Source organism: Schistocerca americana, chromosome 1 (genome assembly GCF_021461395.2).
Source record: "Schistocerca americana isolate TAMUIC-IGC-003095 chromosome 1, iqSchAmer2.1, whole genome shotgun sequence".
Taxonomy (NCBI): domain Eukaryota; kingdom Metazoa; phylum Arthropoda; class Insecta; order Orthoptera; family Acrididae; genus Schistocerca; species Schistocerca americana.
In genome coordinates this window covers 107,713,541-107,736,649 of record NC_060119.1, presented here as the reverse complement: position 1 = coordinate 107,736,649, position 23,109 = coordinate 107,713,541, and the positions used below count along the sequence as shown (strand labels likewise).

Below are 23,109 nucleotides of genomic sequence, written 5' to 3'. Positions count from 1 at the left end.
AAGTCGATAATCAAGTTTTTCCCACAGTTGGCACAGCATGTCCCAATCAATCAGTCCAAAAGTACTTTTGATGTGAACTCGCAATTGTGGTAGGTTCGTTGGTAGAGGAGCCATAAATACAGAATCTTTCATATAACTCCACACAAAAGACTCATATGAAGCTAGGACAGGAGAGTGTGAAGGATATGACATGAACTGATGATCATCAACCCCACCGTGACCAATCCAGGGACGTCCTGAAGCTTTAAACTGCACATATCATCACGAATGGAATTGGCAATTGGTGGATCTTTGTTGAAGTTCTTTCTGGAGTATCATTGCAATGTTATGGCAGACTGATGTGAATGCATTTCAAGCACAACAAATGCTTTCTCAGTGCCATCTTGCCTAACTCCTCACTGCTCACTCTCATGACAGAAATCTGAAGTGCAGCTGCAGTAGTACCAAACCTCTTGTGTTCTTCTATGGGGAGTGGTGAGTTTTCTAACAATATGTCAAATAATGTAGCAACAGTGAATTTATGAAACCACTTCAGTCATTTGTGATAATCTTGTATTACTGCAGAGTATGTTGGCTGAGTCAAAGGGGATGCCTGAAACATTTTTTTGATTTCAAACCCACTATTGAATTTGTGAAGGAAAAAGAAGTGCAGGAACGAAAATTAGAACATTCAGAATGGATTGCAGAGCTTGCATTCTAAGTGGACATGACTGCACACTGCCCACAGTAAGACATTGCAAGATGAGAAACAACTTATTTCTGATTTGATGGGATGCATTTAAAAAGAAAATCACATTGTGTAATGGACAAATTCTGACAAACACAGACCGGTTCTGTAAGTTCACTAGCATCAAAGAAGATGCGAGGTTTGAAGAATTCATTGTAGCCTTGGAAGAATTACAAGGATTAGTTTTTTAAATGTTTTGAGGACTCTGCAATTCTTACATCTGTCTTCGGGCTGTTTTCGAAACCGTTTGCCATTTCAGTTGAAAGGGCCTTGTGCATGTGCAGATTGATCTACAGTGTAGTTCCTGCTTTAAAGATAAATACTTTTACATTAAAACTATGCAGGATAACTACTTTGTTTCCACGTCCTCATAGTTAGATTGCAAACATGCTTTAATATTTGTGCCAACATATATGTGTGAAAGGCTTTTTTTGTATTATGAAACCAAATAAGTCACGACTGTGTGGCAACCTGAGTGCGAAAATCTGTGAAATTTCTGTGTGTGTACGTATTCCAGCTGAAAATTATATTATATCTTCAGTGCACCAAAAATAATTAAATAATAGTGAAAATTTGTTTTGTTTGTGTTTTATGTTGTTGGAAAATATGAAACCAAGTCGTATTCAGTGTGAGTGTATTGCCCTCTAAATACAGTTTCCCCCATTCTCCCCTCATCCCCTTTAGACAGCATGCCGTGTTAGTGGAGAAAGTGTGCACCCAGGCTAAGTGCTGTTGTGCCATAGAGCAAGGGCATGGCTCACAAGGCAAATTATCAGCTGCTGCTGGTGTAGTGAGTATGTTAGTTATTTTTGTGCAACGCCTGCTCTGCAGCACTGCAGCAGGGACGATACATACATGGTTCTGAATGTGTGTGGTTTTGTTAAATAACTCTGTGGAAGGGTGTTATCCAAAAGCTTAGCAATGATTTCTTTCTGTTTTATGTGCTTGATGACCATTCAGTGTCACATCCCTACAGTGAGTGGTTACCTTTAGCTCCCTACTTTCATTCTATATTTTAGTGCATTTTAGCTTCAGTGAGATCTCTGAAGTCATTTAATAAAATGCCCGAACCCCAACACCATACTGCCTATAAAATCCTCTAAGTACTGAAAGGTTTCGTACTGTCTCAAAGGCAACAGTCCTGCTCCCTACTGCCCACTCCTTTGCCTGACAATTTAAGCATCATATCTCTTCACTATCATTACAATTGCTGTTTACCCCTATTTTGATTATGTCTTATTTCCAACTGTTGATGACTGCACTAATAAATTGACTTTTGGTGTGAAATTAAACCATTGGGAGGTTGACGAACGACAACATCTCTGATCAGCAATTCTGTATATGATGTCTTCCACTCATAACAAGCAGAATTATACATGTGGCTGAGGTCCTGGAGGTTGGCAATCCATCATGCATGTGATTAACTGATTTCTGTAGCACATGAGTTAAAGTGCAGCTGAGCTGTCACAATGTGAGTTTGCCAACCATATGATTGGATCAACATTTTACCAAGATACCTGAATTTAGAGTGCCCTTAGTTTCTGGATCACTTTGTATGACTGACTACACCATGACAGTGATAGAATATTCTTAGAGATAGTATCAATAACCTAATTAACCTTGAAGGAAATTGCGTAAATATGTATCCCGAGTCCCCTTAGACTCATCAAAACTGTTAAACAATGTATATGGAGTGCAGATGCCAAATCCTTTTGTTGAACCATTTGTTGCTTTATGTATTTTGTCACTGTAATTGCTGCTGGGACAGGAGCATTTTTTGCTGTTATAGCTTCTGTTGTACCCACTGGTGCAATAACTACTGCTGAAGATGACACTGCTGTTATTGCTACGACTTTAATCGTTAGTGCCACTGATTGAGAAATTTTTGTCCATAATGCAAGCGGGCTACAGTCCGTGGCATCAGAATTCTGTGTCTCTGCAGGTACACCAAATCCCCGTATATAGAAAATGACACTTCAGACTGCAGCACACTTACAACTAAGTCCAAGTCACAAACTTTCAAAGAAAGTGTGAGATTGCCATAGCTGTTGTAGGCTGCGCTGAGCAGTATCATCTGATGTGAAATCCAAATACATAAGCACGATGTTTATCAGCAGATAGTTATGGCCGAAACTATTAACTTCATAAATGGTGCATAGGTATTTAACAGAATTGGACTGTCCATTTCACATGCTTATTGAGGTCCTGGCAGGTGTAACTGGTACTACCTATACGAGTCGAAACTCTTTTTTTATTTGTTTATTTATTTATCTGTCTATTTTGTTTCGAGTTGTAAAAGTACCGTAGAGTATTTTAAGTTAGTGTCAGTAGTGGTAGTTTTCCTAGTAGCTTTAGTCAGTTAAGATTATAACTGTGTTACCCTGACATCAGGTGTGTTGCATACCTAGCAGGCGGTATCTCATTTTGATCACCTTGTCCGCATATGCGATAAGTGTCTTACTAGATACCCCGAGTAACCGGACACTTGCCTTCAGGTGCCACGCTTAGAGGTCACTAAGATTTTACGAAGCATCTCTGGAGGTAGCAGGTGTAGTAAGTTTTCAATTGGTCTGTCACAGCTTTCAATATGACATTTGAAGGTTGCCAAAAAGACATATTTCAGTAACTTCTCAATTTTTCAAAGAGGAAAAAAACCATGCAGTGCCTGATCAGGAGAATGTGGAGGCTAAGATACTACAGAAGTGCTGATTTTCACTTTAAAAAAAAAGGAAATAATGGTGTATTGTGTGCAAGCGGTTTTATTGGTGCGTTCCACACTCACCCAAAGAACTCATTTCCTGTCTCTGAAGACATTATTGGTTAAACTGCTTGTCATGACTTTGTTCCAAAAGAATCAAATCTTAATGAATAATGCTTTGCATATCTCAAGGTAAAGTAGTAGTTTTTGATTTTGGGTTAGATCGTCGTTGTTTTCAAAAGATGTTTGTAGCTGGAAATAAGCTACTCTTCACTTTGACATCTAGTCCCAGTTTACACTCACACACATATAATTTAATTTTTGCAGTAGCTGGATGTATACTACTGTTGACTGTAGCAACTTGTTACAATTTACACTCACACAGATGTAATTTAATTTTTACAGTACCCTTTATCAATTCCGAAGGACTCCAGAAGATTGGAACCAAGTTAGGTGGTGCAGTTGTAAAGCACAGGATATACGTTTGGGAAGATTGGGTTCAGATTCCTGTCTGGTCATCCAGATTTAGGTATTCTGCAGTCTCCCTAAATTAATTGAGCAGAATACTGTGATGGTTCCTCTGAGAAGGAGATGACCAGTTACCATCTCCAATTTAAGCTTGTATTCCATCCCTGAGGATCTTCTCATCACCAGGACATTGAATCCTAATATTGCTTTTTCCCCGAAAAGATTTACCCAGCTTTCTGATCTTCTTTTTGCTGTACTCTGCAAGCCATCATATGGTGTGTGATAAATTGTCCCTCTTAATGACCTCCACACAAACTTTCATGTACTCACTAATTTTCACTTACGGCCAATGGAGAGATGAGTCTAATCCAGGAGAGTTGTCTTTCGTATTAGATTTTATCTTCAACTTTCCCACAATTCTCTAAAAGGAACTCCTTGCGTTCTCGTCCAGCAGAGATACAGTATCTACATATCTACTGCTTTTTGATGAGGATGTCAATGTGACCAGCATAGGGCATACTGCCGGGTGTCGAGTCAGAAGAGGCCATTGCAGATGCTGACTATGCTGTGTTACCCTGTGCTGTCAAACAGCCTATAAAGTCCACCACAATGTATGTCAGAGCAGATAACTCAGCTATATGAAGTTGAGTAGTGATGACCTCATTGTGTAGTTGGATTTCTCTTTGGACAGCTTGTACTCTACTGTTGACTGATTTTGCTATGTTTACAAATGGTTAGCTCTCTACTTCTCCTGTGACGTCACTCAACCCCATCTCCAGGCAGTTATGAACTCCAGATGTAATCTGTATGTTTTCCAGCTAATCCACCACTGTTTAGTGGTTGTGGTCTCTAAGACGAACACCAGTTCGCAGGACTCACATTCTGTTGATTGTACACTAGAACCTGAGCACCACTTTGACAAACTTTTGTTTGGTGTGTCTAACATACAGCGTTTGTTTTAATCTTGTGATACACAGAAAACCTTTGCTATCTTAAAATGTGAGCTTCCAATGAAAGTGTATCCATGTAAGATTGCTAAATGCTCAGTCATTTCTCTTGTATTTTCACAAAGTGTAAAAAGACACTTTGGCACACAGTGTGGGCCAACTTTATTTGATTAATTTTAGTGATGTATTACAAAACTGAAACATTAGGCAACATTACATAGTGGTAGTAGGGAAGTCCTGTGTACTCTGGCTGTTGAACAGATCTTTTCCTCTGCAGGAAGGAAGTTTGTGCCAGTGAGCTCAAACTTACCATACTGTGCAGTGCACAAGCATTTTCATGGTAATTTAAATCAGTCTTCTGTATGTGCAGTTGTCCACTGTAGGTGATGTTTGCAGGTAGTGTGTAGCATTGTATTGTGTTTGTGTTGTTTGTGAGGGTGATGAGGGAAGGGGTCTTCAGTCCGAAGACTGGTTTGATGCAGCTCTCTATGCTACTCAATCCTGTGCAAGCCTCTTCATCTCTGAGTAACTGCTGCAACCTCCATCCTTCTGAATCTACTTACTGTATTGACTCTCCACTCTCCATCTACGATTTTTACCCCATACACTTCCCTCCAGTGCTAAATGGTAATCCTGTGATGTCTCAGAATGTGCCCTACCAACCAATCCCTTCTTCTAGTCAGGTTGTGCCACAGATGCCTTTTCTCCTCAATTCTATTCAGTACCTCCCCATTAGTTTTGTGATCCATCCATTTGATCTCCAGCATTCTTCTGTAGCACCACATTTCAAAAGCTTCTATTCTCTTCTTGTCTAAACTATTTATTGTCCACATTTCACTTCCATATGTGGCTACACTCCGTATAAATACTTTCAAAAAACACTTCCTTACACTTAAATCTATACTTGATGTTAACAAATTTCACTTCTTCAGAAACACTTTTCTCGCCATTGCCATTCTACATTTTACGTCCTCTCTACTTTGACCACTTTGCTTCCCAAATAACAAAATTCATCTACTACTTTAAGTGGCTCATTTCCTAATCTAATTCCTTCAGCATCGCCTGATTTAATTCTACTTCATTCCATTATCTTGGTTTTGCTTTTGTCGATGTTCATCTCATACCCTCCTTTCAAGACACTGTCCATTCCTTTATTTCTTCTCTCTGGACTTTAATTCCTACTCTAATTTTTCTATTGTTTCCTTTACTGCTTGCTCAGTATACAGATTGAATAATGTCAGAGATAGGCTACAACCCCATCTCACTCCCTTCTCAACCAGTGCTTGCCTTTCATGCTACTTGACTGTTATAACTGCCATCTGATTACTCTGCAAATTGTAAATAGCCTTTTGCTCCCTGTGTTTTACTCCTGCCTCCTTTAGAATTTTAAAGAGAGTGTTCCAGTCAATATTGTCAAAAGCTTTCTCTAAGTCTATAAATGCTAAAAACATAGGTTTGTCTTTCCTTTACCTATCATCTATGAGAAGTTGTAGGGTCAGTATAGCCTTGTGTATTCCTACATTTCTCCAGAATCCGAACTGATCTTCCTCAGGATCAGCTTCTACCAGTTTTGGCGTTCTTCTGTACAGAATTCGTGTTAGTATTTTGCAACAGTGACTTATTAAACTGATAGTTTGATAACTTTCACACTTGTCAGCACCTTCTTTCTTTGGAATTGGAATTATTATATTCTTCTTGAAGTTTGAGGGTATTTCGCCTACCTCATACATCTTGCTTCACCAGATGGAGGAGTTTTGTCATGGCTGGCTCTCCCAAGGCTATTAGTAATTCTAACGGAATGTTAACTATTCCCAGGACCTTGTTTTGACATAGGTCTTTCAGTGCTCTGTCAAATTCTTCATTCAATATCATATCTCATCTTCATCTACATCCTCTTCCATTTCCGTTATCTTGCCCCAAGTACATCACCCTTGTATAGCTCCCTATATATTCCTTCCACCTCTCTGCTTTCCCTTCTTTGCTTTAGCACTGGTTTTTGATCTGAGATCTCGATATTCATACAGATGGTTCTCTTTCCTCGAAAGGTCCCTTTAATTTCGTTGTAGGCTGCATCTATTTTCCCCCTAGTGATGTATGCTTTTAAATCCTTACATTTGCCATCTAGCTGTTCCTGCTTAGCCATTTTGCACTTCTTGTTATTCTCATTTTTTAGATGTTTGTATTCTCTTTCATCTGCTTCATTTACTGGATTTTTACATTTTCTACTTTCATCAATTAAATTCAGTATCTCCTGTGTTACCCAAGGATTTTTACTAAGCCTCGTCTTTTTATGTACTTGATCCTCTGTTACCTTCAATATTTCATCTCTCAAAACTACCCATTCTTCTTCTACTGTATTCTTTTCCTCTGTTGTTGCCAATTGTTCCCTAATGCTCCCTCTGAAACATTCTAGAACCTGTGGTTCTTTCAATTTTATCCAGGTCCAATTTCCTTAAATTCCTACTTTTTTGAAGTTTCTTCAATTTTAATCTACAGTTCATGATCAATAACTTGTGGTGAGAGTCTATATCTGCCCCTGAAAATGTTTTAAAATTTAAAATCTGGGTCCAAAATCGCTGTCATACCATTACGTAATCAATTTGAAACCTTCCAGAGTCTCCAGGTCTCTTCCACGTATACAACCTTCTTTCATGATTCTTAAACCAATTGTGAGCTATGTTAAATTATGCTCTGTGCTAAATTATACCAGGTGGCTTCCTTTTTCATTCCTTTCCCCCAGTCCATATCCACTTACTATTTTTCCAGTTTCCCATGACTATTAAATTTTTGTCTCCTGTAACTATCTGAATAATTTCCTTTATCACATTTTATGTTTCTTCAATCTCTTCATCATCTGCAGAGCTAGTTGGTGTATAAACATGTGTTACTGTAGTGGGTGTGAGCTTCATGTTTATCTTGGCTACAATAATGCTTTCACTACACTGTTCACAGTAGCTTATCTGTATTTCCACTTTCCATTCATTATTAAACCTACTCCTGCATTACCCCTTTTTGATTTTGTGTTTAGAACCCTATATTCACCTGTCCAGAAGTCCTGTTCCTTGTGCCACCGAACTTTACTAACTCCCACTATATCTAACTTTAATCTATCCATTTGACCAAGTGAGGTGGCTCAATGGTTAGTACACTGGACTTGCATTCAGGACGACGGTGGTTCAAACCAGTGTCCGGCCATCCTGATTTAGGTTTTTCATGAGTTCCCTAAATCAAAATCACTTCAGGAAAATGCTAGCATCGTTCCTTTGAAAGGACATGGCTGATTTCACTCCGTATCCTTCCATAATCCGATGGGACCGATAACCTTGCTGTTTGGTCCCCTCCCTCAAATCAACCAGCCAACCAACCCATTCCCCTTTTTAAGTTTTCTAATCTACCTTTCCAATTAAGGGCTCTAACATTTAATGTCCTGATCCATAGAATGCCAGTTTTGTTTCTCCTGATAATGACATCCTTCTGAGTAGTCCCCACCTGGAGATCTGAATGGTGGACTGTTTTACCCCTGGGATATTTAATCCAAGAGGATGCCATCCATCATCATTCAACCATACAGTAAGGCTGCATACCATAGGAAAAATTACAGCTGTAGTTTCCCATTGCTTTCTGCTGTTTGCTGTAACAGCACAGCAGGACTGTTTTGGTTGATGTTATAAGGCCAGATCAGTCATTCATCCAGACTGGTGCCCTTGCAACTACTGAAAAGGCTGCTGCCGCTCTTCAGGAACCACATGTTTGTCTGGCCTCTTAACAGATATGCAGTTGTGGCTGCAGCTACAGTACCTACCTGTATTGCTGAGGCATACAAGCCTTCCTATCAGTGGCAAGGTCCGTGGTTCATGGGGGGACTCTACATTGATAAAATACATTTCACTTTCACTAATAAAATGACACTCATATATATTTGTGATATCTGCGTTACAGTACCTGATGGTATTGAAAGTAACTGAAAGTAATCAATTTTATTGATACACCAAGGTATATATGCTAGCCTGCATTCTCTTTTGCCAAAGTAGAAATGCATAGGATTTGACAAACTTTATTGCTTCATTGATATTTATCTCATGATTGGGACAAAAAAGTGAGCAATCTTTGTTCAAAAGAATACTGCAGTTTCACACAAAATAATTTTCCGACTGTGTTTTGCATAGTAGTGGTGAATGTTTCACATCAGTGTTAATTCTTCCACCACCACGAAAAAGAGTTCATTCAAAATTAGGAGCTTTGTCAGTTAAGTTCATATTGCATTCCAGAATGAATTTATCCATATTAAAAGCTTGTAATGATGATAGTGTGTTGTTTGTGAAAGGACATTATCTTTTAAGCAGTTTATTCCATACAAATGAAGTAGGTTTTTATGGTAACATCTAGTATTGATGCCCAGATGTGTTTTTCTGTCTTCACAACTATTAACCACAGCTTGTGGTGCAATCTTTATGAATAGGTTTAACCTATCAAAATTGCAGGAGAAACTGAGTCGATAAAAATTCCACTTTATGTCAGCTGATATACTGCTTGACAATCAAGTTGCAAGACATAAGAGAAGAATGAATATTGACCATTTGCAGTGCTGTAGGTATACTTGAGACAGAAAATACTGACAGCGAGACTAGGAAAAACATGTATATCAAGGAACTGTAATTTGTTGGTTAAAATTTGAGTATGATGTTGTTGACCATGCTAACCTGCTTACTGTAGTCTAATCTTGATCTACCTCTTCTATTTTTACACACTATACTTCCTTTATTACCAAATTGGCTATCCATTAATGCCACAGGCTGTCCACTATCAACTGAATCCTTTGTTTAGTCAAGTTGTGCCTCAAATGAATTTCTTACCCAGTCTCATTCGGTATTTCTTTATTATTTATCCAATCTTCCCATCTATTCTTCAACATTCCTTTGTAGCATTACATTTCAAAAGCTGTTATTCTCTTCTTGACTGTATTATTTATCATCTACGTTTCACTTCCACAAAAGGCTACACTCCAGATGAATATTTTTAAAAAAATTTCCTAATACTTATACTTGTATTAGATATTAAAATATTTCTCCTTTTCAGAATCTGTTTTTGCTACTGCCAGTCATCATATTATTTCCTCTCTACTCTCAGTGTTGTCAGTTATCTTGTTGCCCAAGTAGCAGAACTGATCATCTACTATTCAGATTTCATAATCTAATTCCTTCATCATTGCGTGATTTAATTTGACTGCATTCCATTACCCTTGTTTTAATATTGTTGCTGCTCATCTTTTAACCTTTTTCCGAGACAATTTTCATTCCCGTCAACTGTTCTAAGTCCTTTCCAGTCTCCGAAAGAATGAAAATGTCATCAGCAAACGTTAAAGTTGTTATTTTTTCTCCTTAAACTTTAATTTCCTTTTCAAATTCCTCTGTTTACCACTAGTCTCCTTGCTCAGTTTACAGATTGAACAATTATGTGTGTGTGTGTGTGTGTGTATGTGTGTGTGTGTGTGTGTGTGTGGGTGGGAGGGGGGGGGGGGGGGCTATAATCCTACCTTCAGAATTTCAAAGAGTGTACTCTGGTCACTATTGTCAAATGCTTTCTCTAAATCTACAACTGCTACAAAAATATCTTTTTAAGATAATGACAATACTATGAAAAGGATAGATTGCTACTCGACATATAGTGGAGATTTTGAGCTGAAGATAGGCTGCCAAAGACAGTGGTCGTGTGTGTGAGTTGCGTTTGTGTGAGTGTGCATGTTGATGTTGTCTGATTCAGAAGAAGGCATTTGTGACTGAAAGCTAACGTGTTTGACAGTTTTTTTTTTTTGGTGCCTATCTGGGACTCAGCATCTCTGCTATATGTCTTTTTCATAATATTGTAATTATTCCATCCTGAATTTTCCATTGTTTGATTTTTCTTTTTAAGATAAGTTGTAGGGTCAGTATTGCCTCACATGTTTCTACATTTCTGTGGAATCCCAAGGTGGGCTTCTAGAACTCTCTCTGTTCTTCTGTAAATAAAATTCATATTAGTATTTTGCAACCATGATGTATCAAACTAATGGTTCAGTAATATTCACACCCATCTTCTTTGGAATGGGAATTATTACATTTACCTGATGGTATGTTGCCTGTTGCATATATCTTGCATACCAAATGGAATAGTTTTGTCCAAGGATCTCAGTAATTCAGAGAGAACGTTGTCTACTTCAGGGACCTTGTTTCGACTCGGGGTTCAATAGTGCTCAATTGAATGCTTCAAATACTGTGATATCTTTGGTCTCATCGTCATTTATTTTCTCTTCCCTTTCCATAATATTGACTGAAAGTATGTCTCCTTTTTATAGCTCTTATATACATTTTTTCCACTTTTTCACCTTTCATTCTTTGCTTAATACTGGCTTTCGATCTGCACTTTTGATATTCATATCACCATTTCTCTTTTCTTCAAAAATTTGTTTGATTTTCCTATAGGCAGCATATTGATTTCCCCCAGGCTTTGCATTTATCATTGGGTCTATCCTGTTTCAACATTTTGCACATCCTGCCAGTCTTATTTTTATATGTTTATATTTGCTTTTGCTTACTTAACTTTTATATTTCCTCTTTTTCACCATTCAGTTCAATAATTTGTATGCTACCCAAGGATTTGTAGTGGGCCTTATATTTTTGTTTGTTTAATCTTCGGCTGCTTTCACTATTTCATCTCTGAAAGCTGCCCTTTCATCTTCTGTCACATTCCTTTTCTCTGTTTCGTCCAGCCACTAGTGTAATGGCCCCTTTGAAAACCTCAGCATCTTTCATATTCATTACTTATTTATTTATCTATGTATCTATCTATCTATCATGTGCTGCGGGACCATATGAGTCCAAAGCTACTTCGTAATGAAAGGAGTAATCACGTAGTTTACAGGATGCTGATCATAAACAAAAAATTAAAGAATTAATAAAACACAAAAAAATTGTGAGAGAGTGTGCGAATGATTTAGACATTATAGAGGAAATTCCTTGACTATTGTGAGGAGCTCCTGTACAGAATAAGAGTGTACCAGGAGGAAACCTTTATAATTGGAAACCTGTTGGAAATGAAACCTGCTGAAATAGTACATACTTTTCTGTACAAAGCTTCAGGAAGTGCTATCGCAAGCCCAATTTTTTTTTCTGCCTAATGTTCACTACAGAAATGTCGCAGTTCCTTCTGAATGAGTCAGTTTATCATTGTCATATCTTCTTAATTTCCCAACTTTCTGCAGATTCTTCAGTTTCAATCTGTAATCCATGACCAGTAAATTATGTTCCGAGCCCGTTTAATGATGCAATAATCTCAGCCACAGAAATCATTAGCAAGTTACATAATGTAGTAGTGTACTTGTAACAATGTTTGAACAGAAATCCTTTGACAAGGCACTCTTTGTCTAACAGTTCATGAGCTCTATGGACCAGGAACTTAAGGTTGACATTTCCCCATGAGTGATAGTGATTGGCTCAAGACATGGAGTGAAAGGTTTACCTGCATAGGTTAGCTACATACATTGTTGTCCAGGAATATGTATGCGTGTTTCTTAACCTGTGCATCAGATAAAGGTACCTGACCTGTTTCTTCATTGAGTTTCAAAGAGTAGGTGATATGTAACAGTAGAATGACGATAAATACACTGTTGGATTTTTCCAAGTAACTAAGATTAAAGGTAGTGATCAAAGATCATGCCCTACTATGTACTATTTAGAGTTTAATTTCTATGAAGAATCCTTTGAATTTATTAAATATCACCATAATTTAATTGCTGCAACACAAAACAATATTTAATTTCTAAGTATTAGTCATTAGACTCAGTATTTCATATCAAATGTAAACTTTTTAACCTTCACAACAAGAAATGATTTTGTCATCTACTTTAAGAATTGTATTAATTTTGTGTTTCAAAAACTTTACAATGAAATAAATCTTGGAAATAGGTCTTTTCATGACTACAGTATTATGTTTATATAGTTATAGTTTTTCTGTTGATGCTGTAATAGATGTCTGTATTTTCTACAGGGTGCATGCAGGTTGTCCGGAGTTCAAAAGACACCCAAAGAGACACCAGTGAGACGACTGGACATCCGTTTTATACCATATGATCAGTTCTACTGTGCTATCCTGTATTTCACAGGTTCAGACTTGTTCAACAAAGAGATGAGAACACATGCTCTGTCAAAGGGCTTTACACTGAATGAATATTCATTACGCCCTGTTGGAAGCACAGGTATCTTAGTTACAACATTGTCACTAAGTAGTGATGATATTTATATATTACAGCAATACTCATTACAAAATTTCTTCAGTTCTGTCTTGTAGCTATTTTAGTTTGTGGAGAGGAAAACTAATATTTGACAATTATGTTTATAACTAGCCTAAAACAGTTAATGTTTCAAGAACTTTTTAATCAGTAATCTGGAAAAAGGAAGATGTCCTCTGTTGTTGGTGTGGAAGATCTCTTCTCTTGTTGGCCTGTGCAAAACTGTTTCTTTGTAGCCCGTCATGGTGAAAGTAGTAAGAAAAGAGAAATGATATGTGGCTTGTCACCACTTGACATGTCTGTGTACTGTGGGATGTGACACATAAAAGCATGCCTTGGTTTATAAGTCGGAAGGGAGTGATAAGAAATATTGGCACTGCAGGACATCCAGCAACTTGGAGTGTCAGCTAAAAGAAGTCTATACAGATGTGGTAATGATAGTAGGAATTGAAGGAATTAAATTAAGGAATAATTTTATGTTAAGAGAGTACAGTACTCTAAACTTTCCCTTTGTGTGTTCAATTATTCTTACCTCTGTCAGGTGGGTGGAAAAGCCTATGTTTCAGTGTAGTGTGTATACAGTTTATTCAGGAGGAAAAGAACCAGTTACGTGTTATTTTTTGTTCTGCTATAGTAGAGGGAATTGACAACTTGGTTCTTTCTTTCGCTTTTAATATAGTAAATAGCCTGCTACTGATGCTGTTATAGCTTTCAGAGCTCATCTTGTGTGTTATTCCATGTGTTTCAATGCTCGTATTCTGCTGAGTGAATAAAAACAAAGCATAATTTATTATTAAAAAGGTTCAGTGAATATTCATGAAATAAACCCAAAAATGTAGGTAACATCCACATTTTTCAGTTTGTGAATTTCACATATTCAGTAGGAGATGTGGTCATCAGTCACATATATAGTAACATGTTGTAGTGCAAGGCAGTAAGAGATAATTAAAAATTAGTTGTAGTGTGAGGAGAAATAATGGATCATTAAAATGAAACTTGGAAGTTTACTTTCTGTAGCCAATTCATTTATGATGCAACTGATCTTTTTCTTTTCAGATTTGCAATTTATTTCAGTTTATGGTGAATTTATTTTTAGCGACTGATGAGATACAATTATACGACACTAAAACCTAAAGTTTTCTGTGTGTTCGTGGCAGGACAGAAAATATTTGGAGAATGGTGCATTCGAGAAGTTTGATAAAACATGTCCAGTTTTAGATACAAACTGAGTTACAGATTTTTTTTTTAAATTTTTATATGAAAGAAACTCAACAAAAATTCACAAATGATTTATTGATACATTAGTGTTGTTCTTCATGGTTAACTGTCCACAATGTGTGTGATAAAGGTAATGAGACTGACGACAGTGCAAATGATCTGGCAATGCTGTGTTGTTCTACTTGTGTATGCCAATGTGTTCACCTCTTCTAGATGCTCTGTTCCAGTTTCAGTTTTGTTCAGCAATCATGTGACTTTTGAGAGTGCCATCAGTGAAGTTGCATGTTATGAAAATGGAACAGCAGACTTTAGAGCGATGTTATGCAATCAGGTTTTGTGTTAAAGTTGGGGAATCCACAAGTATGATCTTTGAAAAGTTGAAATAAGCTTGTGGGTAACTTTCCTTATCAAGAGCAGAATTTTTTTTTGGTGGCACATATCATGTTTGGAAGCCCAAGAACATTGGAAATGAACCTCACTCAAGGAGACTTTCATCTTCAAAAACTGATGAAAATGTCCAACAGGTGCATGCTCTTGTGAGATCAGACTGACGTTTGACAATAAGGATGATGGGTGACTTTTAAACTTAGACACTCCCACCATACATCAAATTTTGACCAACGTTTTGCCCATAAGAAAGAGACCTGTGTCCAAATGGTGCTGAAAAGTCTCCTGACTGAGTAGCAGGAGAGTCAAAGAAACATGTTGATATTCTTGAGAAGATTGGTTCAGTCCTGTGATCACAAGTGGTGAATCTTGGATTTTTGAGTATGATACAGAGTGGCAAAATGAGAAGTGGCACACTGAGACGTCTCCTTGACTGAAAAAAGCCCAAATGAGCAAATTAAAGATCAAGAGAATATTGATTTGCTTTTACTATAGTATGGGCATCATGCGTAAAGAATTTGTTCCTCAAGGACGAACTGTTGACCAAGTGTTTTACAAAGATCTCCTTGAAAGGCTAAGGAAAAGGGTGTATTGAGTGAGACCAGACATTTCAAACAAGTGGATGCAGCATCAGGACAACACCCCATGTCACATGGCTACTTCCATCACAGAATTTTGACCCCAAAAGCCATTCCTGTTGTTCCACAGCTCACCCCATTCACTTGGTCTGAGTCCTCGTGACTTTTTTTCTGTTGGCGAAATTGAATGTGAGTGACATTTTAAAGGTGCTATCAGTTGACGCCTTTCAGTGCTGCTACCAAGACCGGGAACAATGACTGCCAATGATAGCTGCTGGAGGGAACTTCTTTGAAGGGGGCAATAGTGTTGTTTGAAAAAAAAAATGTTAAAAAAAAGTGTTTATAGATAAAAAGTAAGTCTCATTACTTTTCTCACACACCTCTTATGTAGGTGATAGTAATGACTGCATACTCACTTTGCATCAATAGTGGTTGAGAAGGTAGAAGAAAGAAATTGTCACCTAGTGGCAGCACACAATATGTGCCTCCTAATGTAACTGTTATTAGATAACCTCATTAATTTTTTTTATGAATAATGGAAGGTGCGAGGGGGGTAATCACTCTCTGTATAGTTAATTTGTTGGGATATTGACAAGCATATAAAAAGGAATGAAAATGATGTTGAACTTTCAGGCGCTAGATAATGTTTTCAGTCTTGCGTATGTTCCTGTTGATCACTCAATGCTACAACTATGCAGTGATTGTGTACCTTTTGACCTTCCATTATTTGTATTCCAACCGAGACTCCCAGGACAATTCAATATGTATATAACAATTACAAACAGCTATAACTATTTAATGCACAGTGATAAGAATTAAAGAGAATAAAAAAGTTCATTTTTTAAAAAAAATATATACTTTATAGGATTTCTATACTACTACTCTTGGTCACATGGACATTGTCTAAACAGTAATCCGTTTCACTCCATCATTCTAAAACAGTGAAGTAACTGATGCGAGCGTCATTAGAAATGTACATTTTGAGTTCTGGAGTTGATATTGACAAAGAAAGCACAAGACCTTTATGTAACCCGCCAAAAGAAATTCATTGCCTCAGGTCTGGAGATCTACGTGGCCAAGAGCAGAATACAGTGTCATCAAGTTGCACAAACATCCTGTTTCTTCAAACTGTTGATGTCATCTGTGGAGGTAATTGCTATTTGGAGATGCTTGATAGCATTGCTGTTGAAATCTTCTTTGCACTGTGATGACAGAACAACTGCTAGAATTTAACATGCAGAATACCTTCTGTGTGGTATCCACCATTCTCACTTATGATATGAACTTTCCACATATGAATCACTCTGCACGTGCTGGTGTATGATTTACTGTACTTGCACAACAATCAAAATTTTTATCTTTTTTTTACTATCTATAATTGTTATTGATACATCACTATGTGTTAAATAGTTATAGCTGTTTGCAGTTTGCTATAATCATTTTGAATTTATCTGAGCACTTATTTTATGAATTTTTCTCTTTTGTAGACAAGGAAAGGTTGTCTGGAGACAGCTCTCTGTTGGTCCAGTAATTCTTGTTACTTCCATTTCTTACACAGGTGGAAGTATGTTTTTATTTTAGAAGCTTGTGGAAAAATTTCAGCCCAACACATTGTAGAAATTGGATTTATTTTTGTATTATGTTGCTAGTATCTTAATGTCTAGAATTTTCTGAAAACAAATACCAACTACAGTTTCATAACATCTTTACTCCTTAATGGAATATATTTTTCAAACCAACAATTCATTTCATGGCATCATTGCTAAAAAGAAGAATTATCTTCACTGAGATTTAAAGTCAGTTACTTTGGTCCAGAAGGGTGTCCATTATTCAGGAATACACATTTTCAATAACTTATCAGCAGCCATAAAAAGTTTAACTACTGTACTAATAAAGTCCAGTTGTAGAGAAGCCCAAAGGATTTACTGCTGGCAAACTCCTCCTTCTCCATTGATAAATTTCTTAGCAGAATCAAGTGATGTGTACATGTTATTATTAATATCAAATAATGGGAGCATTTTGTACAATGTGACATCTGTACAACTTCAGTGCAGTAATGTGATCAATGTAAATAAGTGTTGTAAAATGATTTTTCTATTTGATGTTGTGTGGCTACAATAGCCTAAGAGTTGTCATATGGGCCTTTGTTTAAACATCTACATGTTTTGTGGCAAATTTGCCATTAACTTTTAAATGTAGATGTGTGTAAGGTTTTTGACGTAATTGCACTTCCATGAAAATCATTTAATTTAGAATCTGTGGAATATACAAAATCATACTTTTTTTGGAAATATTATTGTGTAGTCTTGTTTCCTGACATGTTCTACATCCTAGAGGATCTCCTCACTATGGATCTATAGGAATGATAAGTACATCTATTGTAATCAACTTGCAACTGTTTGAAAAGTGTCATTGGTAGTGACTACTTGTTCACGTGTGGGACTTATCAGTAAAGTTACCCATCACTTCCAGTGCCCTCATAGTGTGAATCATGTTTCTGACATGCTCATGCTTCAAGGCATATGGAAGTCTGGTAATTGCCCATGATTATGGAAGTCGGAGACCTGTATTTGTCTCAGTTAATGCTAGCTTGGAGACAGGTAATGGATCAACAGGATAAACCAAAGCATTAGATACCATCCCTTGACTTAGACCAGTGGTGTCATAACAAGTCCCAAGATGCAGCACAAACATGATTTCTAAATGCTGGCCAAGGATGTTACATGCTCCCATTGTGCCAAAAATGTACATCAAATAGAGAATCATACAAATTATTAATAATAAATATTGAAGTTAATGGGGCAGTGATAAGAAATTAGCACTTTTGCACAAGGACAAACTAATATCTAAAATAACAGCCACAAAATCATGGTGCAGCAAAATACACAAAACAAAACAAGAAGGGAATCACAATACCGTGACTGATTTGAAAGACGCAAAAAAACACAAAAGTATTGCAAACCGACTACACTGAAGAGCCAAAAAAATTGGTATACCTGCCTAATATTGTGTAGGGCCCCTGCAAGCATGCAGAAGTTTTGCAACATGACGTGGCATGGACTCAACTAATGTCTGAAGTAGAGCTGGAGGAAATTGACACCATGAATCTTGAAGAGCTGTCCATATATCTGTGAGAGTGTGGGGTTGTGGAAATCTCTCCTGAACAGCATGTTGCAAGGCATCCCAGATAAGCTCAATAATGTTCATGCCCGGGGAGTTTGGTGGGCAGTGGAAGCGTTAAACTCAGAAGAGTGTTCCTGGAGCCACTCTGTAGCAGTTCTGAATGTGTGGGGTATTGCATTGTCTTGCTGGCATTGTCCAAGTCCGTTGGAATGCACAATGGACATGAATGGATGCAGGTGACCAGACATCCCATATCACTCCCAACTGCACACTCCCCACACCATTATAGAACCTATATCAGCTTGATTAGTCCCCAGCTGACATTCAGGGTCCATGGATTCATGAGTAGTCTTCATAACCGTACATGTCCATCCGCTCAATACAATTTGAAATCAGACTCGTCCGACCAGGCAACATGTTTCCAGTCATCAACAGTCCAATGTCGGTGTCGACGGACCTAGGCGAGGCATAAGCTTTGTGTCGTGCAGTCATCAAGGGTACACGAGTGGACCTTCGTCTTGAAAGGCCCCTATCAATGATGTTTCATTGAATGGTTTACATGCTGACACTTGTTGATGGCCCAGCATTGAAATCTGGAGCAATTTGCAGAAGGGTTGATTTTTGTCATGTTGGAATGATTCTCTTTAGTTGTCATTAGTCCCATTTTTGCAGGATCTTTTTCCAGCCACAGCAGTGTCGGAGATTTGATGTTTTACTGGATTCCTGATATTTAGGGTAAAATCATGAAATGATTGCAAGGGAAAATCCTCACTTCATTGCTACCTCAGAGATGCTGTCTCCCATTGCTCACGCGCGTACTATAACACCATGTTGAAACTCAGTCAAATCTTGATAACCTGTCATTGTAGCAATCTAACAACTGGGCCTGACACTTGTCTTCTATAGGCGTTGGTATTCTGCATGTTTACGTATCTCTGTATTTGAATACACATGCCTATACCAGTTTCTTTGGTGTTTCAGTGTGTAACTGGTATTGAAAACATCACTTAACATATGTAGCTCAACTTAAGAGACTGATAACAATACAGAAAGCCAAAAAAAATATCAGTATAAAAATGATACGAATACCATATATGTCTATAAGGAGGGGCAAAAGGAGGCACTTCAAACCCTTCCTCTGGGATCTGAAGCATACATTTTCTATTCATTTCTGGATTCTCACATGCTTCATGATGTGCATGGATAACCATCAATTCTGTAATATATAACAAGATCTTTGTGGAACTAAAATTTAGTTCTTGTGGTATGACACGTATCAAAACTGACAAACTCTTTTAGGTAATAAGTGGAACTCATTTATATCATAAATAGAAATTTTTGAGTCTTGCCATCTCCCCAATCTCCCTTCCTCAAAAATGTTATAATGCCCATGACCAATACATAGTGAAATATCACAAGACCTAATGAAATGTGGTATCAAAAACCTCACCTGATCTGTATAGCTCAACATAAAATGCCAATACCAATACAAAATCCAAAAACTGATAGCAATACAAAAAGTCCAAAAATGATGCCAGTACAATAACCACAAAATGTGGGAATTGATGAAACACTATATCAAAATAAAACAAATAATTAATGGCTTAGCGTGACTATAACTCACAAACTGACCCCTGTTCTCTGAAGGCAAGTAGCATGCCATTCAAGAATTTTATATTCAAAAGGAAAAAGCATTCATAAATAATTCCAAGTTCATGTAAACTGTTATCACCACTTTTGCTCGTTAGTAGGGCAGTGAAAGATGATGTTTAATTACTGACTGATTGGGATTGTAAGCTCATTAATGAATAATGTGACCCGTGGCAACTATACTGTCTCATGGCCCAAAACTGATGAGGAATATTAAAGGCTCAGGTTAACTCTTTTGATGTACATACTCCCTGTTTATCTAGGAAGAAACGTTCAAGTACATACATAATGTCTTTGAATGAGATTCAGTCTGTGAGGTTAGAAGTGATATGTAACACTAATGCTACTTTGATGTTTCCTTGAGTTATTGTAGCTAGCTAGTGAATGAATTAACTGTTCCAGGTGTGGCTGGTGAACCGATTCCCATTACTAGCGAGGAGGACATTTTTAACTGCATTGACTTTAAGTATAGGAAACCAGAAGAAAGAGACTGGTGAACAGAACTGCTCAGGACAGCTCTAGAGTACACTGATGTACTTATATAATAGGAATAGAAACCCAGTACTTATTCATGTCTTTGCTTAAAACTTTCGATTGCGAGATTGTCTGATAAACTGTATTAATGTAGCACATTGTAATAACTGAAAAATTTTTAATACAAGGTTTATGAACATCCAAAATAATTGTTATCTGCATTTATTTAGTTCATGAATGACCTTTAGTTGAATTTAATTTTATATGATACTATAGGAAATATTATGAACAGCAAGTGTGCATGTCATATAGGTCATACTCAACACAGAAAACACTCAATAGTATAATCAAAACAGTTGCACTGTAGGAAATAATCCTAAAGTGCAACCAGATTCATTACATTAACTAACGCCATTAATTACAAAGAACAATATACACAAATTTGACTTAAGAGATACTCCTTAAGACCGTAAAATTCCTTTTCCATCAGATAGTTTCTGAGTTACTTTGGAAAGTTAGTGTCATGCATACTATGATGTAACTTTCTGGAGAGGCTTCTTAGTAAACTGATACTCAAGTACTGAGGTCCTATATCAAGGATTGTCAGCCAGTGGCATATGCTTCGTATCTTGTTCTTCCTTGACGTGTTGTGGGTACAGCTGTTGATAAAATATTGATATATTGATATTTTTTCTCAAATATATTGATTTGTATCGATAGTGAGAAGGCAATATCGAGTGCCGATATTTTTATTTTATATTATATATATTTTTTTTTTGCAATTTTGGGCAAATATTTGAAATTGTTCTTTGAAAATCGTAGTAGAGCATAATTTTACTTTCACTGTGTGAAGGAGTCTTACTACTTTTTGAGCTATCATCATGTCCAGTCTCTCTCTCTGATTGTGTGGAGCAAGTATAGGTGGCACAAAGAAGAGGTCCGATTGCCCTGTAGGGGTGTGGGTGGGGGTGGGGGTGGGGGTGGGAGTGGGGGGGGGGGGGCGGGAGGGTGGGGGGTAGCAGTGGTAATCGAATAACAAGATTTCTGATGTGAAGAAATAGCACATCAGTTGAATTAAGAGAGAGTTTTTCATGCAACTAGTGTGCTACTTCTTCATTTCGGCATTCTTCAGAAAAATGCTGGAAATGATGAACAAAAATATAAATGACAAGATTGGTCTTTGCGGTGGGTGCATACGTGAGAGGGGAAATGCTGACGTAATTGGCACTTGGCACTACTAACAGAAACTGCAATGTTTGCCTTCACCATGCAATTTTGACACTACAACATTTCGCAGAAATGAAAAAAATAGGGATGTTGACATGAAGTGTTCGAATCAAACTGGATATGTGATGACGAATGGAAAAACTAGTAGAAGCCAACCTCGGGGAGGATCAGTTTGGATTCCGTAGAAACACTGGAACACGTGAGGCAATACTGACCTTATGACTTATCTTAGAAGAAAGATTAAGGAAAGGCAAACCTACGTTTCTAGCATTTGAAGACTTAGAGAAAGCTTTTGACAATGTTGACTGGAATACTCCTTTCAAATTCTAAAGGTGGCAGGGGTAAAATACAGGGAGCGAAAGGCTATTTACAATTTGTACAGAAACCAGATGGCAGTTATAAGAGTCGAGGGACATGAAAGGGAAGCAGTGGTTGGGAAGGGAGTAAGACAGGGTTGTAGCCTCTCCCCGATGTTGTTCAATCTGTATATTGAGCAAGCAGTAAAGGAAACAAAAGAAAAATTCAGAGTAGGTATTAAAATTCATGGAGAAGAAATAAAAACTTTGAGGTTCGCCGATGACATTGTAATTCTGTTTGAGACAGCAAAGGACTTGGAAGAGCAGTTGAATGGAATGGACAGTGTCTTGAAAGGAGGATATAAGATGAACATCAACAAAAGCAAAACAAGGATAATGGAATGTAGTCTAATTAAGTCGGGTGATGCTGAGGGAATTAGATTAGGAAATGAGACACTTAAAGTAGTAAAGGAGTTTCGCTATTTGGGCAGCAAAATAACTGATGATGGTCGAAGTAGAGAGGATATAAAATGTTGACTGGTAATGGCAAGGAAATCGTTTCTGAAGAAGAGAAATTTGTTAACATCGAGTATAGATTTAAGTGTCAGGAAGTCATTTCTGAAAGTATTTGTATGGAGTGTAGCCATGTATGGATGTGAAACATTGACGATAAATAGTTTGGACAAGAAGAGAATAGAAGCTTTCGAAATGTGGTGCTACAGAAGAATGCTGAAGATTAGATGGGTAGATCACATAACTAATGAGGAAGTATTGAATGGGATTGGGGAGAAGAGAAGTTTGTGGCACAACTTGACCAGAAGAAGGGATCGGTTGGTAGGATATATTCTGAGGGATCAAGGGATCACCAATTTAGTATTGGAGGGCAGTGTGGAGGGTAAAAATCGTAGAGGGAGACCAAGAGATGAATACACTAAGCAGATTCAGAAGGATGTAGGTTACAGTAGGTACTGGGAGATGAAAAAGCTTGCACAGGATAGAGTAGCATGGAGAGCTGCATCAAACCAGTCTCAGGACTGAAGACCACAACAACAA

General features: G+C 37.5%; 1 protein-coding gene across 2 annotated transcripts in view; it reads left to right on the top strand.

Moving 5' to 3' along the window:
• The window catches only part of LOC124549700 (DNA polymerase beta-like), a 58,263-nt gene extending 37,521 nt beyond the window's left edge, over positions 1 to 20,742 (top strand). The window contains exons 6-8 of one of the 2 annotated variants that reach the window (XM_047125262.1): positions 12,863 to 13,070; positions 16,774 to 16,850; positions 20,462 to 20,742. In XM_047125262.1, the coding sequence (XP_046981218.1) occupies positions 12,863 to 13,070; positions 16,774 to 16,817 (252 nt within the window). In that variant the 3' untranslated portion in view covers positions 16,818 to 16,850; positions 20,462 to 20,742. The remainder of the gene's footprint in view (positions 1 to 12,862; positions 13,071 to 16,773; positions 16,851 to 20,461) is intronic. The other variant, XM_047125261.1, reaches the window with a different exon arrangement.
• Positions 20,743 to 23,109: the final 2,367 nt, after the last annotated feature.